This window comes from Prinia subflava, chromosome 2, assembly GCF_021018805.1.
Source record: "Prinia subflava isolate CZ2003 ecotype Zambia chromosome 2, Cam_Psub_1.2, whole genome shotgun sequence".
NCBI classification, from domain to species: Eukaryota; Metazoa; Chordata; class Aves; order Passeriformes; family Cisticolidae; genus Prinia; species Prinia subflava.
In genome coordinates, this window is record NC_086248.1 from 70,230,648 (window position 1) to 70,247,493 (window position 16,846).

General features: G+C 53.0%; 1 protein-coding gene and 1 long non-coding RNA gene across 2 annotated transcripts; one reads left to right on the plus strand and one right to left on the minus strand.

Moving 5' to 3' along the window:
- Positions 1–286: 286 nt before the first annotated feature.
- Positions 287–13,713, minus strand: LOC134547003 (uncharacterized). Its single transcript, XR_010079335.1, has 3 exons — positions 12,871–13,713; positions 1,254–1,369; positions 287–452 (listed from the first exon to the last, which is right to left on the minus strand). It is a non-coding gene; the product is annotated as an uncharacterized LOC134547003 (long non-coding RNA).
- Positions 13,714–14,239: 526 nt separating this feature from the next.
- IRF2BP2 (interferon regulatory factor 2 binding protein 2) lies at positions 14,240–16,524 on the plus strand. Its single transcript, XM_063390469.1, has 2 exons — positions 14,240–15,412; positions 15,660–16,524. The coding sequence occupies exons 1-2, from the start codon at positions 14,377–14,379 to the stop codon at positions 16,379–16,381; spliced, it is 1,758 nt and encodes a 585-aa protein (XP_063246539.1). The 5' UTR covers positions 14,240–14,376; the 3' UTR covers positions 16,382–16,524.
- The last annotated feature ends 322 nt before the right edge of the window (positions 16,525–16,846 follow it).

Below are 16,846 nucleotides of genomic sequence, written 5' to 3' on the forward strand. Positions count from 1 at the left end.
ACTAATTTTGTCCAAAACAGCCAGGCTGACCCTGCACAGCAGTGTGACGGTGGCAGACAGGACCTGCTCACGTTTGGGTGGAGGCAGGGAAAAACTGTTTTGTAGGCCTGCCCAAAAAAATCCTCAGGCTGACTCTGCCAAAATCCACACCAAACATATGGTAAATGAAATCGCTGGCAGGGAGCTGGCTTGGACAGCAGGAGTGTTTCAGCACTGTGGACTGCTTGTTAGCTGGCCTGAATTGTATTTATGCTGCTTTAAGCAGCTCCACATTTAAGGAAAAGAAGGAAAAGGAGAGGGCAATGCCAATTTTTTGGGTGTGCTTTTAATGCCTCACCTTGTACATTCTTTTTCCTGACGATGTTAGCATGGTCACAGTGCTCATCCCATCCTGTGGTTAAGAGCACAACAGCATCACAGAAGGTTTCACCTCCTCATATGGCAACAGTCTCCTGTGGAAAAGCAGACAGAAGGGTTTTTCTCTCTTGGAACAGGGACTCTGCCTATTTCACCATATGAATGTCCTGTACATTTCATGGAGCTGATGAAATCATGTACAGATGGGATCCATCCTAACAAAGGCTCTTATTCACAGGACAGGTTTCTCTGTGGCGTATCTTGGGCCGTATCCCAGCTTGCATAGACGTATCAACCAAATGCATCCACAAAGCCAGGCAAATTTCTGAGAGGATACCAGACAGGGAGATGCTCTGCCACTGCTACTGTGAGCAGCATGAGTTACTTGTGCAGCAGTTCAGCCCCTCTGGAAATCTGACCCTTGGAGTCATGGCAATAAACATGCCTTTCCTCACATGACAGCCTTTAAAAGGATTCAGGTACCAGATACCATTTCCAGGATGCTGCCAGGTGCTGTGGAGAAAGCATGGCAGAGCAGCAAGATCATAAGAAAGAGGTGCCTGATGTCTTCAGAAATCTGATAGGCTGCCATAAGAATAGCTGTGGTGGCTACAGCTACTGAAGGAGAATGAAAATAGAGCAGAGAAACAGCCATTCCTTTTCTTGAGTCTGGGATATCATTTTTCCTCTTGGAGTTAGAATGGTGGAGTGCTGGGGGCAGAGCTCACCTCCACATTCATGGGCAGCTTTCCACCCTTTGCATGCTTCAGCTTGGAGCACAACCATTCCCCAGACCTAACCCATCCCTTAGTTTCCCCCATCTCCCTGCAGGTTGTGGAATCCTGGCTATTGCATGGGCAAGGGGCTTTTTCAAGAGAAGGCAGGGGGACAGATACCTCTGAGCTGCTGTCCTGCTCCTGACTGCATGGGCACACCATTTCTGGGGCTGAGTGATCATCAAAGACAATGGGATGACGGAATCCCACGGAATCTCTTTGTTCAACAACGTGATCTGGACAAGGAAAATCAAAGTTTCAGAGCAAACTTTTGGGCACAATCCAGCCCAAACATGGATCAATAAACCCTTCCCCCAGCTTCTCCTTTCTTGATGTGCATTCAGCACTCAGTCAGTAGTACCTTAGAAACATCTCACTATCTGCCTGTGCTCAAAAGAACAAAAAACAACAACAAAAGGAAATTTATAGAGGGATGACTTAAGAGAGTTTGGAAATCGCTTCCCATATGTAACACTCCTTTAGTCACAGGCACAAAAAAGCATCAAAATTCCCTGCCTCTGATGCAAACAACAGAAAGAAAAAGTCATCTGGAAGGACAGGATGATTCACACTGAGGACCTGACTCGTAATATTCATCGGTGTTGAAATTGCCTCTGCAAGATGACTGCATGTGAAAACGGCACCAGCGAAATCCCAGCTTCTGCCACGAGAAGTATCATTAGCAGCGGGGTGGTGTGGCGAGACTCCAGTGGCACAACCCTTGCTCCGGTGAGTAATCGTAAGTCATCCGACCAGTCCCAGCTGAAACAGCACTGTCATTCAGGTAAAACTGCTTTACATAAGGGCAGCTGCAGCACACTGCAGCACGCTCAGGCTTTGCAGCCCTCTTCGACAGCAAAATAGAAGGGTTTTTCCTTGGCCCTGCAAAAATTCCTCCCGAGGGCTTTCTAATAAAGATGCTGCTCAAGTTGGAGAAGACTGGAAGAGGACTGGAAAGTTGGCCGGTCTTTTCCTTTATGTTAATTTACCTGAGCCAAGCAGTAAAAGGGCAAAAAAGGCCATGCTGACTTTATGCATTGTTAGGAGATACTTTCCCCTGCACATTTGAATCTGTTTACTTTATCTTCCAGGGCTTTACCCATGAATATTAAATTCCTCGATCACTATGCATTAGGAGTCATCTTCACACCATCTGTTTGTATTTGTCATCTAACCCTTGTAAATAATAAAATGTACTTTGTTCTCAAGTTCATGGATCCTAGCAGGAGAGCAATTACTGTTCAGGAAAGGTACTGTGTGAAACTATTGGCAGTGACTGGACTCTTCTTTAGCCTCCCATCTTGCCACTATACAGTGATTAAATAAAAGCCAGGATCTGGCCCAAAGAGTGATGCATGGTTTCTTTGAAGGGCCAGAAGAGATGATGGAGAGCTCTGTGTCTCTGAAAGTGATGCAGGTGCTCTTGCCCATGCTCCTAAAAGAAGGCAATGTCAGAAGAGATGGCTGCATTTCAGGGGAGCAGCCTTCCTGAGAGTCAGGCATGCCAACGGGATCTAGCTGCTCTGCTCAAGCAAAAGTATAACCTGGATTGGCAGGAATGCCTATAGCTGCTTAACAGCGTGGCCTGGGCAGCTGGCCTGGGCAAACTTCCTAAGAGGTACTGGCACAAAAGAAACAGCTGAGGAAGAAATAGGTAAATGAGCAGATAGACAATGTATCTCTCACACCTGGGAGTGGCATTAAAGAAGTGAAATTGTCACCCATCAGCTGACAGGCAAAGTTCAGAGAAGGCTAGGCAAATATCAAGGGAAACAGTGCTGAAGTGCAGTTGTTAAAATGTGAAATTAATCCTTAGAGGGAGCTCTGCCTGAAAATTTTATTAGATCATGCAATGAGAATAGCCTTTACACATATTACCAAGGTTCAATTTGAACTGTATCAACGCAGATAAATGTGTGAATCCCTAGGACAATGGACCTATGAGTAGCAAAAACATGTGCCATGATTGAAGACCTCTGTGGACAACAAAAGCTGGCTGGCGAGCACACCACATGAGCATTAGGGAGCCAGTCAGAGACATACTTTGCAGAAGACTCACGATGATTTACATCCCCTAAAGGATTTGTCTCTCTATAAATTATCTTATATGCCAGGCAACTATCAATAAGCACTCAAATTGTTACTGTCTAGTTAAAACCTAACGAAGTCGGTTAAAGAAGGGATCGTTTAGGAGATTAAATGGAATCATATTATTTTTATCTGACACTTTGGTAGCAACAAATTTAGGCAAGAGAATGGTTGTCAAATATTTGTTTAACTGGAAGAGTTATCTGGGCTTGGACAAGATACCACTTGCCAGTCTGCTCAGCCTTGCAAACATCCCACACCAGGAGGTTACCTATTAAGTGATAGACAATATAACTTGTTAATTGTTAGAGCATTATGACCTTAGACTTTGCCCAGGTATTTAATAACACCATCTGCTGTCTAGGTCTGCAATACTATTATTTTTACATGAGGATTGCTCTTCTTTCTCCACAAAAAAGGTTGCAAAAACAGTGCTAAAGGAGAGCAGAGCAGCATGGTAGTTAAACCTGGCTGCTGGAGCAAAATATACAGGAGGTACTGTTCATCCAAAATATCACAGATGCATTGTCTTGAATCTGGAAATCTTGCTGTCCTGAAGGCTGAGGGCCTGTGATCCAGCCTTGTGGATTGCACTCAGGAAAAACCTTGTCTTGCCTGAGAACAAGCTGGGAATGGAATGCACTCTGGTGCAGGCTGCCAGTCACTTTGCTCTTTCTGGCACCGTTGCTGTTTCCTTCACCAAAACAACAGCAACGGTCCAAAGGCCACCAGTAAGGAATTACTGTGCCTTCAGATCTTTTTCTTTTTGATAACATGCTTTTAAGGCATGTACGTTTCACACCAAGCAATCACATTTATCAGGTTTTCCAATCCTCTTCTTGCTGACAGTGATGTGATTTTTGGCTTTGGCTTCTTAGGGAATTTAGGGGAGGGAAAAAACCCAGTGTATTTCTCTCAGCTGGTGTCTTCTGGTCAGTATTTCCATGGGGTTTCACGTAGAGCCATTCTCAGTGCACTGGAAACCTGAACCTAGTGGATTCGGTGACAAAAGTCCTAACAACTGAGATGAGCCAGTTTCTCACTCTGGAATGTTGAAATTTTTGTGCAAATAGACTTTTCCTTCAAATAAAGAGAAGCTGAAACCTGGTAGCTGGTGAGCTGCCAGATGAAGGATGAAACATTAGAGGTGTGAACACGAAACTGCTCCAAAAAACAAGACCAAGAGAAAGAGCTCAGAGTGTACTTTAAATTAAAAATGCACATTTGTAGTGGGTTTTTAAAAAACGTTTCTATTTTGCTTACTGCTTATTGGTGTATGTTTGAGGAATAAAACAATCATGAATCCTTCACACTCCCCAGCTTAATTCCTATATGAGACCTAGGAGGTGGAGTGCTTTACTTGGCACTCTGTTGCAAGAGAGAGGTCAAATATGAAACTGAACATATGAATGTAATTAGGAGGGTATGTAAAATATGGGGGCTGGATGTCTTAACAGTGTCCGAAGCAGGCATGTCTTGACATGCCACTGGTTGAAAATGATTTTAAGTATTCCAGTCTGTCAGACAGTGTATCTGACTACATCTGAAAAGAGTTTCTTAGTCTTTTGCTCATATGATTTTTCTCATATTTCAAGTGTAGGAGTTTAATTCTGAAAGCCTAGCGTGCAGAAAAATTCACATCTTTTTGAAGTGTATGAAACAATATCTTTTTTATTACCAATGCTAGTTCTGGAAGAAGATGTGAAAAAGTCCAGCTTCTCCCCATTTGCCCTGTATTCATTCTGAGGCAAAGAAAGTTCTAAGGGCATTTATGCATGCTACCTGGAGGTGCATGTAGCAGGTTTTGATGGGATATTTTTTTCCATTTGTAAACAGAGAAATTGGTACTTTCATATCATATACAGCTGAGTAGTTTTTCTTACTGTTGTTTCATGAATGACAAAGGAATGGCTAAAATCTGTGCCAAAAGTACTCACAAAAATCTATCTCTACTCTTTGCCTATGATTTGCATTTTCTTTTAAACCTTTCCAAGTGAAGCAGTAGGCAACACCCCCGGCAACTAGAAGCATGTGCAAGGATGCAGAAAGCTTTAGAATACATTTCCACACCCTGCTGACCTATTCATCAAAAAGTCTGCCAAAACACGTAACTCTCAGTCTACGGCAAAATTCACAAGAAAGGGCCTCACTTGCATTAACCTACTTCTTTCCAGGTTGCGTGCCACTGCAGGATCTCCCAGAGGAAGAGGAGCTGAGCCCATTATGTGACTTTCTTGTCCTCCCTAGGAATTTTCCCAGCTCCTTGGCAGAGGGGGACACTGGCAGGAGCAACCCTCCTGCAGCTCTGCCAGTGGGCCAGGCTGGAACTCTGAGTTAAGCCAAGCAGATGCAATGGTCCTCTGGATGAGGCAGGAGTGAGCTGTCAGCTGCAGGGCTGCTTGGCCTCATGTTAAGCAGTGCAGTGCATCATCACCTCAGGCCAAATGCCACTCTCTTGAAAATTCAGTGACTTAGCAGAGCTGCCCTCAGTGGGAACTATGATTCCCCTGTGATACTGGCTTACTGAGGCTGGGAGAGGTGATACTAGGTTTAGATGTGCCTGACTCCTTCTTTTCCCAGCTCTCTCTCCATTTGAATCAGCATCCTAGTTAATGAGCACGGTGCAGCCTTAGCCTTAGCCCAGACAGCATTTGTGGAGCCATACATTTGACAGCAATAGCTCCAAATGGAAAGTAGGCTCCCACACTGAAGTAGACATGAGAGTATTTTCCTTGCCTCATACCTGCATTGCATGTACCAGTTTTTGAGACTGTAGTACAAACTCACATTTTATTTACACACACATATGTGTTTTATTCTAGTTTTTTATCTGTTAGACATAGGCCCAATAAGAACAACAAAGGAAAAATCATGCTGGTAGTTTTCTTAGTGCTGCTAAGCAACAAGGACACCTCTCTGAAGTGAAGTCCCATGCAGGGGTTTCCTCAGATCATCATTATTGGTGATGGAGGCAGGGCTGTCATCTTGCTCTGGAGGATATGGAGCCCTTTAAGTTCCTCAGGTCCTGGCAGGAAATCAGACCCATCTCCAGCGTAGTCTTGTGCCCCTGGGAAGCCCAGCTGGTCCATGTGTCTCTCCCTCCTCTTTAGTGTGCACTCGGCAGCTTGGGGCGAGTTGTCACAGCTGTTGGTGGCTGATGGGAGGACGCCTGCTGGTGCAGCATGAGGGGCTTCTGCAGCACCTCCAAACTGCAGCAGCTCCAAAGTGCAGATGCTGCTGCTGAGGTCCCTTCCCAGCCACCCATCCTGACCTGCTCCCTTCTCTGCAGAAGCACCCCTGGCACAGCAGGATGGTGGCACTGGGGCAGGTTTAGTTGCACTGCACTTGTTGGTGCTGCCAGATTTGTTCCAGCAGCCACACGAGAAAAATGCCGAGGGCAGCACCGACAGAAGAGAGCTGGGGTGGGGGAGAATGGGACCACTTCTTCTGCTGACAGGACCAGCTCGCTGTGCCCTCCAAAGCAGAGCTGCAGGTGTGCAGCTTTCCACTGGTAGCTCACCCAGCTCACACCCAAGGCTATCTGGATCAAAGACAAGATGAGACAGTGCTCCAGAAACCAGGGCCAAGCTCCTCTCTTCAGCATGGCACTCTGGGGTAGTGATTTGGTCTGCTATTATGTAAGATTCAACAAAAGCTGTATAACAAAACTATTTTAAGTGAGAATGTTAATTGAAGGCTGAGTCAGGCTGCAGCTAAAGCAGAGATGTTTTTGAGAGGCTTGTACTCTTTTTCATTTGGTCTGTATTTTTTCCACTTAATTACAATGTGTGTGGAACAGCAGTTAGCAATAATAGTAACTGGCAGAGGGAAAATGGACGATCAAGATGATCGTCCTCTTTCCTCTGGATCAGCCACTGAAACCCACCCCAGATCTGCACTATTCAAAAGTCTTTCACCTCTGAGGCTGCACGAGGCATAAGGGAAGTGCAAGCAGACCATGGAGCAAAGAGGCACTGCTTGGTGCTCCTTACCGTGATGGACTGCAAGTGGAAACTGGTGAGATGTGCTAGGGGGAGGCTGGTTGAAGGATGCCTGTGACACCTTCCAAGAGCACATGCAAGACCCCTGAACCAGCAGCAAGTGGCAGCTGTGTGAGCAGCCTCTGCAGCTGCCCCAGCAAGCTCACTGGCACTGGCCATTCCTCAAGCAAGAGGCGAGGTCCTTTGCAGCACCCATTACTGAAGATGGTCCTCATCCAGTCCTATTTGGGAGACTAAGCGATATGCAAGTCCCAGCCTTTGGCAAGTTCCTTTAATGACTGGAATTTGCAGGAGGAGACTGAGTTTAATTGCCAGTTCCAGCACAGGTCTACCAGTTATTAATGCTGCTGGTGTTCTTTTAATTGAGTATGAACTCAACTGTACTTCCTAGCAGGCACCTCCTTCTGGAGCTCAGCATGAGCAGAAGGGATGTGGGTGCCTGGGAAAGGGATGTGTGTGATTTTCTTTGCCCAAAAGTACACATGGACAGAATGAAGTAATGCAATACAACTCTGCTGTTAAAGTTTACAAATACATCATTAATGCCTAAACTTGTAAGTATTGCTCCTCAGCATTGCTTACACATACACATACTACTCATACGACAGAATGTACAAGAAGATAAAAATATCCTTTTTTACTTGTTTTTACTTAGCATATTAGACTGCAGTCAGCAAAAAGATAAGGCTATGGGCTGAAGCACAGAGAGGAGCATTTCCTCCCCGCTCTGCCTGCCCAGAATGCTCCCTAAGGGGTTCCCCGCAGAGGAGGGGCACTGCCTGAGCATCAGGAAGAGAGAAAAGGAGAGAACAAGAGGAAGTGCTGGGAGGCCAAAACCAAATTTTGTTTGCATTCTGTGCTTTCTCATATTTGGGCACCCTGCTGTTCACTCTTGTCTCATTACAAAATTGAAATAGTATAGCTGCAATAACTAGCAGAAACATGGGCACCCCAACAATATCTCAGTGTGCCTAGAACAAACCAAGGCTGCAGCCTAATGAACCATTTTGCAGCCTTTGCGTGCCAATGATCAAAATTCCTCCTGAAGGAAGACTGGGGATTCAAGGGACTCTCCTGCAGCAGCTGCCCACCGCTCCCTGTATTATAGTCCTTTCCCTTAAGAAAGGGAACTGGGGGGTAGGAGCACACCAGCACAGTGCATCTTGCTACCAGCTGGGTGGGCATGTCTGGTTTGCTACGCAGTGTTCCGTAGCTATACAATCCTAGCAATTGCGGGGGAATCAGAGAGGGAATCCAGCTTCCCCCCTTTACTCTTCCCTGAGTCTGTTGGAAGTAGTTCATCTGTGTCGGAGGCCAAACCCACTGGAGCCCCCAGCCCCTCCAGGTGTCCGTGCCCTGCAGGAAGGACAAGACAACTGCTGCTGTGTGAGTAGAAAAATGGGATTGCGAAATGGCCGGTGCTGCTAGGAAGCCTGGATATCAGCAGCAGCACAGTCCCCCTCCAGCTGGGCTGCCTGCCCCACTGGTGGTGGTCCTGTCCTGCCCCAAACTGTGGGGCCACCAGCCATCGAGGCAGGGAGGCTTTGGGGACGGCGAGTTCCTCTGGCAGGCCCGGGAGGTGATTTGCCAGCTGGAGCTGTCAGCAAGCGCCAGTTTGCTGCTTCAGGGGGATGTTCGGGTAATGCAGGAACTCCCATGCTGGAAAGAGCATTAATAGCCCTGGCCCATGCTTTGAGAAGGTCTGGTCCTCCGTTTTGACTTTTATTTTGTGTGAGGACCCTACTGCCAACTCCCACAAAGAGGGAAAAAGCATTTCCCAGCCTGAACTCCCCAGCCCATCTGAGACAGGCTTTGGCGCAGCCTCCTTGGGACTCCTCTTTGTGCTTTGCTCAGGCACATCAGCACTTCCACACATGCAGAGAGGGAAGCTCTGCCCCTCTGCAGCTGCTCGGGGCTCTGCAAGCCCATCGACATGGGCTCAGGGGAACGAAGCACAGACAAGGAATACAACTACCCAGAAGCCTAAAAAGAAGGAGCTTTAAAGCCCTCTGTAATTTTTTTCAGCAGACGATCCATTCCTGCTCTTATTTTGTAACGTTTCCCGTGGAGTCCTCGCCCCTGTCCAATTTTCTGAGGGTATTTGGAAGCCTGTCGACTCCCGCACAGAAGGCAGGGAGCAGAGCCAGCGCGGTGTCACGGAGGGGTCACTGCTTCCTGGGCTTCCTGTTTATTTTGGGAAGGGGTCACCCGGCCAGCCGGCCGCTCTGCCTGCGCCCCGGGAAGCCCCCGGCCACCACATTCCTGCCCCCCTCGCCCGTGGCTGCAGACAATTGCTGACTGTGGCTCGAAATGCCGAGCACCAAGGCGGGGTGTAAATGGGATAACCCGACATGCCTATTTACTCAGCCTGGGGATAAGGGGCGGAAGCTTTTCCACATCAATTGCCCTTTCTTCTGGTATTCTGGAAGTGTCTCTCTGAAGTTTTTCGTTCTCTTTGGAGGGTAGTAGCCTCTGAATTTCTCAAGTATTTCCATGATCTTTTCCTTGCTGCTTTTTTTCTACTTCTACTTGAAAAGAGGGCATAAAGTCAATTGTGCTGTTAAAAACAGAATTGTCTCATTTTTAAAAGAAAGCATGCAAATTTTTCTCCAAACTGCCTCGAGCAGAGCCCACCAATGGAGCAGAAGCTGTAGCACCCAGGCTCTTGCTCACAGTGCGAGTCCCTGGTAACTAGCCCTGCCCAAGCTGTCTAGAGCAAAGCATTGGAGCAGAATAGCAGCATACGTCGCATCTCCGTATTTTGGGACATACCCGTAAACTAATGGTAAATGACTGTTCTGTTGCTGTTTCCTCTTCTAGGCAGGCTCTGCTTAGGTGCCTCGCAGCTCTTCAGAAGTTAACACCCAAACAGCAGCACTCAATGCAGCTGTCTTCAAGGAGTTAATAAAAGGCCCCATGTATGGGAAACAGCAGACACTGAGTAGCTGCTCGAGTCCCTCTCAATCCTCTGGCACGTCCTGCCTCACATTGAGCTAGTGCAGTGACCTCTCTCCAGCCTCAGTGGAGTATTTTTGTGCCAGTGGCTCTGTCAGCTCCTGCCATCAGCAGTCAGCTCCGGGCATCCGGGCAGCCGTCAGCACGCTGCTCTTGGGGAAGCATGCTCTCATCTTGCAAGCCCCTAAGTGCACACAGCTTTACATTCATAGTGATGCTCCTGTGAATAAAGTTATAACTGGTTGTAAACATCTGCAGGATCAGTGGCTTACCATGAGCCTGTCCAAAGCCTATTTATGTCAACAAGCTGTGCCTGATGACACCCTCATTTGCATCAGTATCTTTTTTTTCCCCCTACAGCAATAATTAAACATTGTTGGCCCAGAGTCACCTGCATCTGACTAAATCCAAAACTTCGAGGACTAATCCCAGCCTCTCCTCTCTCAGTTCTGGAAGACCAACCTCCATAATTCATTGTGGATCAATGAAGGAGAGGTGGTAGCATTCTTCAGCATAATTGCCCCTCCTATCTTGGCTCTGGCCATTTTGATATTACCCTGCAGGACTTCTGCCACAACAGAAGGATGCAGATAAGAGCCATGGAGGAAGCAGCGCATATCTGCTGGAGAAGGATGTGAGACAGCCCTCAATCAGAGGGGCAAGAAGAATGCCAAGGGCAGAGGTGATCAAGCAAGGAGCACTGGTTTGGACACAGATGGAAGGGCAGACCCCATGGGGGATAGGTATGTGGATGAAGTGCAGGCTGGGGGCACAGTTCTGGGACAAGCGTCTGCAAGCAATCACTGCTGCCAGTGCAGAGGATAGGTGGGAAAGGACATAAGACCCTGCAGGGAGGAAGAGAAACACAGCAAGATCTCAGTGTGGTTCACTGACAAAAGCAAAAAAAAGCACATTGTGAAAAGGGGCATGGCATTGATGTGGGGGTAGCAAACAGAGTTCATCTCAAAAAGCTTCTCCACTCCAACCTTTCCTCTCCCCTCCTTCCCTCACCCATGACAGTAGGCACACCAGGACAAGACAAAAGCCTTCCACACTGTGCTGGACCCTGATCCATGGCACCACGGTGCTCTTTGGTCAGGGACTGCCCTAGACCTTCACAGCGTGCACCCCATTGCCCTGCACTCACTGCTCCTATCTATAGCCTTGGTGTGTTGCTGCAGCAAGGGGCGTTTTGCAGAGATTGGGCACAAAGGGATGGTTTCTGTTTCAAAAAAGAGAAAAAAGAACAAGAGACAAATGCATTATTTGTTTGATTCCTGTGCAGTTACTGCTGTAACAGTCAGCAGCTTTGAGGGGTTTTTTTTTTTTTGTGATTTGATACATAAACCACATTTCCTATGCAGCACTGCCGCTATTTTTTTATCAGCTTTCTGACATTGAGCTTGGTAACATGATTTTGTTGGGTTTTTTTCCCTTTTCCACCAGAATGAATTCAAAGGCAGCAAATGCGGCAAAACCAGAACACTGCTCATCTTGACTTTTCTATGCAGCTAGTTTTCATTAAAAATAAAGGAAAATAAATACAGATCAGATTTTCTGTCCTGCAGTTAAAAGCCTGCCACAGCTCAAAGCTTTGCTTTCTTCTTACCCTGCAGCCTCGCTCAGCTAGCACTCCAGCTCTGCTCATGATCTGAAATGCGCAAACACACTGTTTCTTGGCTTTCCACCAGTATATATAAATATATGTAATTTTTTCCTTTGGAGAACCTGGAGGCTAAAGCAAGAGGGCAAAGGAGTACGTGACTAAAACATCCAAACTTCCTCTTTCATAAGCCATCACATGATGAAGTGCAATTACAATTCCTGCCTTGTCCCTGCCAATTGCAGGCGCATTGCCTCACCCGAGAAACCCGGCTTCTTCCCCCGCCCCGTGTGTGAGTGTGTGTGTGGAGGCAGCGATCGCTGCAGCCGGCTTGGCGAGGCTCCAGCTTCGGGCTGGAGAAAGAGGGCAGTGGGTGGAAGACGAAAACAAAGATCTGTTTACTTAGCTTGCATGGATAAATCGTCTTTCCAGCCGGGGAGGGGAGGAGGGAAGAGAAACAGCTTTAAAGGACTTTGATGCAATGTGAAAGGAGGGCTGCTCGGGAAAAGCGAGCCGATGTTAACCCTTGCCTCTCCGGGAGCACGTCGGAGCCACGGCAGGGCTGCCCCCTTCTCCTTGCTTCTGCCCACCGGCCCCGGCCGGCCGCCTCTGGGCTGCTCCGAGCTGTGAGGGCTCCGGGGGTACCCGGGGCAGCAGCCCTGGGGGTCGGGGCGGACTTTTCTTTCGCTCATGTACAGCTCGGCGCCTCCAGGGCGCCCAGCCGGCCGTGCAGTTGCAAAGTCACCCAGCCTGGCACGGCGGCCGGCGCTGCAGCCAGCGACAGGACGAGAAGGCGGCCGGGGCAGGGTGAAGCAAGGGTTCCCCCGCAGCCCCGGGGCGGCCGCGACACCCAGGGGCGAGAGGGTCGCGACTCTGCCCCCGGTGTCCGCCCGACGGCCCCCGGCAGCCCGGCCGGGCAAGGGCAGCGGAGCGGCGGCGCTAGTGGCGGGGCAAGCCCCGCAGCGCCGTCGGGCGGCCCCTGGCCCCGGAGAGGCACCTCCCGGCGGCGGCGACGACGGACGTCAGAGCTTCCCCAGCCCCGGCCGGCCCCCGCCTCCCGCCCTCTTTCCCTCCCTCCCCCGTAACCTACATAACGCCGTGGGAAGGGCGGCTGGAGCACGGCGGTCGGGGGAAGCAGGCTGCGCCGGGTTCACCCCGCACGGGCAAAGGCGTGCAGCCGACCGTACGTGCCGGGATGCGCCCGGTGACAGGTTGCTTCACCTCCCGTGGCAAACGAGGAGAGCGAACACCCTCTCCTGCTGCCTCCCTGGCCCCCACCCTGTGTTTCAGTGGGGATGCAGGTGGCGGATGAGCAATTCACAGCTCGGGAAGGGGGTCAGGGAAACAGGTTTTCTTTTTTGGGAACGAGACGGCGTGTGCTTAGTCTGTGTGAATTTCACTAATCTGCATTAGAGAACTGCTGGTTTGTGGTTTAAAGTGACAGGAAATCTAGAACGTCCTATTTCCTGTGCACAATGACAACAGTTAAGGGGAGCAGAAAAAAAAAAAAAAAAAAAAAAAAAAAAAAAAAAAAAAAAAAAAAAGCTGGGTAATCGTTACATTTATTTCTAATGGTGCCTCCTGCTCCGGCGGGGAGAACAAAGCCGAGCACTGCTCGCCGGGGCGCCGGCCCCTGCCCGGAGGTGGCGATGACCGGCCCGGCGGGGGGGACCTCGCAGCTGCGGGGCGCGCCCGGGGCGCCGTGCCCAAGGTCACAGGGCGGCGGGGCGGGGGACAGGAGGGGTACACTGCGCCCCGCACTGCGGGAGGCGCCCCGCGCACCGCTGAGCCCACGGGTGGGAGGTTTCGGCAAAGCCCCTCGGCGGTGAGGGAAGTAGTAATACACCCAACAATAATAAAAATAAAATCAGAAACAGAGGAGGGAGCTGCAGGGCACCCCCGCCCCTCGCCTTGTCCCTCTCCGCTCCCACAGCTCTCCCCGGGGGTGAGACGGGGCGGGGGCGCGGCGGCCCCCCGGCGGCAGGAGGAACCCCCGGTGCCGGTGGCGGTGCCGGTGGCGGGGGCGCGGGCAGGGGCCGGGGCTGGGATCGCGGCGGCGGCGGCGGGGCGGGGGCGCCCATCGCGCAGGCGCGGCCGGCACTGTCGAAGAATCGAAGCGGCGGCGCGCAGAGGCGGCGGTGGCGGCAGGAGCCCGGCACGGCACGGCGCCGCCGCCAGCCCCGGCCCCGGCCCCCGTGGCAGTCCCCGCCCCGCCCGCCCCGCCGCGCCGCGCCGGCCCCCGCCGCCCCGCGCCGCCCCGTAGTAGCCAGAGAGCGGGGGAGCCGTGCGGGCGGCAGCGGCCGCAGCCCTGCGCCAGCCGCGCGGCGGAGATGCGCGTCCCCGCCGCCCTGTGAGCGCCGCCGGCGGAGACGGCGAAGGGAGCGGCGTTCCCCGCAGCGGCTCTGCCTGCCGGGGCGCCCGTCGCGCCCCGCTCCAGCGCACGGAACAGGAAGGCGAGGGGGAGGGGGCCCGGCGGACGGTCCCGCTGCGGCCGCGGCTCCCGAGCCTGCCCGTCGGGACTCCGGTGACGAGGGGCGGAGGAGGCAGCGGCCGGAGCCGGAGCGGGGGGCGCTCGCCGCTGCCCCGGGGCCGGGACATGTCGTCGGCGGCGGTGGCGGCTGCTTCCCGCAGGCAGTCGTGCTACCTGTGCGATCTGCCCCGCATGCCCTGGGCCATGATCTGGGACTTCACCGAGCCCGTCTGCCGGGGCTGCGTCAACTACGAGGGCGCCGACCGCGTGGAGTTCGTCATCGACACGGCGCGGCAGCTGAAGCGGGCGCACGGCTGCTTCCCCGAGGGCCGGGCCCCGCCACCGCCCCACGCCAAGCAGCCTCCGCTCTCCGCCAAGGAGCTCCTGGCGCAGCAGCAGCAGCTCGGCCATCCCTCGGCGGCGGAGGCGGCGGCGCGGCCCCCGCCGCAGCCCCTGGAGCGCTACTCGCTGGCGGCCGAGCGGCCGCCGCCCCGCCTGGGCGCCGAGTACGGCGGCGGGCGGCAGGTCAACGGGATCCTGGTGCCCAACGGCTTCCCCAAGCCCGAGGAGCCGCCGGAGCTCAACCGGCAGAGCCCGAACCCGCGGCGGACGCACGCCGTGCCGCCCACCCTAGTGCCGCTGGTGAACGGCGCCGGGCTCCCCGCCGCCATCGGCGGTCTGAGCAGCCGCGCCGCCGCCGCGGCCGCCGCCTCGCTGGCCGCCATCTCCGCCGCGCCCGCCCCGATGGCCGTGCCCGTGCCCCAGCAGCCAGCGGCGGCGGCGCAGGCGGCGGGGCAGGCGGCGGGGCAGCCCGGCGAGCTGGGGCACAAGCGCCCCGGCTCCGTCTCCTCCTCGTCCTCCTCGGGTGGCGGCGGCGGCGGCGCGGCGGGGGAGCACGACAGTGGCGCCAAGGAGAAGCGGGGCTCTGCCGAGAGCCTGCCGGCGGCGGCGGCGGCAGAGCTGGCCGCGGAGGGCAAGGGCCGGCCGGGCGCCGAGCAGGAGTGGTTGGCCAAGCCCAAGACAGTGCGGGACACGCTGCTGGCCCTGCACCAGCACGGGGGCCACGGCGTGGCCCCCTTCGACAGCAAATTCAAGAAGGAGCCGGGCATGGCGGGCGGCAGACTGCTGGGCTACGAGACGAACGGCTCCGTGGCCAAGCCAGGTGAGGAGCCGGGGCCCGGGGGGCTGCGGGCAGGGGAGGGGGCGGCGGGGCGGGAGGGGGGGGCTCTCCAGGGATGCGGGGCGGGGGATGCCGGGCGGTTTGGGCGTGCGGGGCGGCGGCCCGGCCGCTTGGGTGGCCGGGTGCCCGGGGGGCGGCCGAGGCCACCCGTTTCCGCGGTTGCTCGGCGATGCATTGTGTCCGCTCTGCCTTCTTACCCTCCTCATTCCCCCCACCTCTGGCTCTGCAGGGGCCCGGGCCGCCCGGAAGAGGAAGCCTTCCCCCGAGCCGGAGGGCGAGGCTGGACCCCCGAAGATCAACGGGGAGGTGCAGCCCTGGCTGCCCACCTCGTCGGAAGGGATGAAGCTGCCGCTGACGGCCACCCCCTTCATGTCGCCCCCGCCGCCCACCGCCTCGCCCCACTCCAACCGGACCACGCCGCCCGAGGCGGCACAGAACGGCCAGTCCCCCATGGCCGCCCTCATTCTGGTGGCGGACAATGCCGGGGGCAACCACGCCTCCAAAGACGCCAACCAGGTCCACTCCACCACGCGGAGGAACAGCAGCAGCCCCCCTTCGCCGTCCGCCATGAACCAAAGAAGGCTGGGCCCCGGCAGGGAGGTGCCGGGCCAGGGGGCCAACGCGGCGGCGGCGGGCGGGCTGGAGCCCGTCCACCCCGCCAGCCTGCCGGACTCGTCCCTCGCCGCCAGCGTCCCGTTGTGTTGTACCCTCTGCCACGAGCGCCTGGAAGACACCCACTTCGTGCAGTGCCCCTCCGTCCCCTCCCACAAGTTCTGCTTCCCCTGCTCCCGGCAGAGCATCAAGCAGCAGGGAGCCAGCGGGGAGGTGTATTGCCCCAGCGGGGAGAAGTGTCCCCTGGTCGGCTCCAACGTCCCCTGGGCCTTCATGCAAGGGGAGATCGCCACCATCCTGGCCGGAGATGTGAAAGTGAAAAAGGAGAGGGACTCGTGACTCGCCTGCGCCCGCCGCCCGATGTCACCTTGAACTCGAACTGCTCGAATTCTGTATATATCTATAAATATATATATAAATATATATATATATCTCCAAGACAAGGGAAATGTAGACTTCATAAACATGGCTGTATAATTTTGATTTTTTTGAATACATTGTGTTTCTATATTTTTTGAAGACAAAAGGTATGTACTTATTATAAAGGCATTTCTTCTAATTCTCCTCTTTTTTTCTGTTTCGTTTTTTCTTTTTTTCCCTTTTGTTATAGCAACTATTTGTTGTGCTTCCCTGGTGACAGTTACTGTTCAATGTAGGCTGTGACTTGCGCTGCTTTTTTTAGAGAGCACTTGGCAAACAGAAATGCTTCTAGCTGTATTTGTATGCACTTGTTTCTTCTGTTTTTTCTTTTCTTTTCTTTTTTTTTTTTTTTTTAAATGCCAAATACACTTTCTGACATTGTAA

Bases quoted from the DNA above. Each gene is read 5' to 3' on its own strand.
- IRF2BP2 (XM_063390469.1), top strand. From the start codon at position 14,377: ATGTCGTCGGCGGCGGTGGCGGCTGCTTCCCGCAGGCAGTCGTGCTAC. The intron at 15,413-15,659 runs GTGAGGAGCCGG...CTGGCTCTGCAG, and splicing joins CGGCTCCGTGGCCAAGCCAG to GGGCCCGGGCCGCCCGGAAG.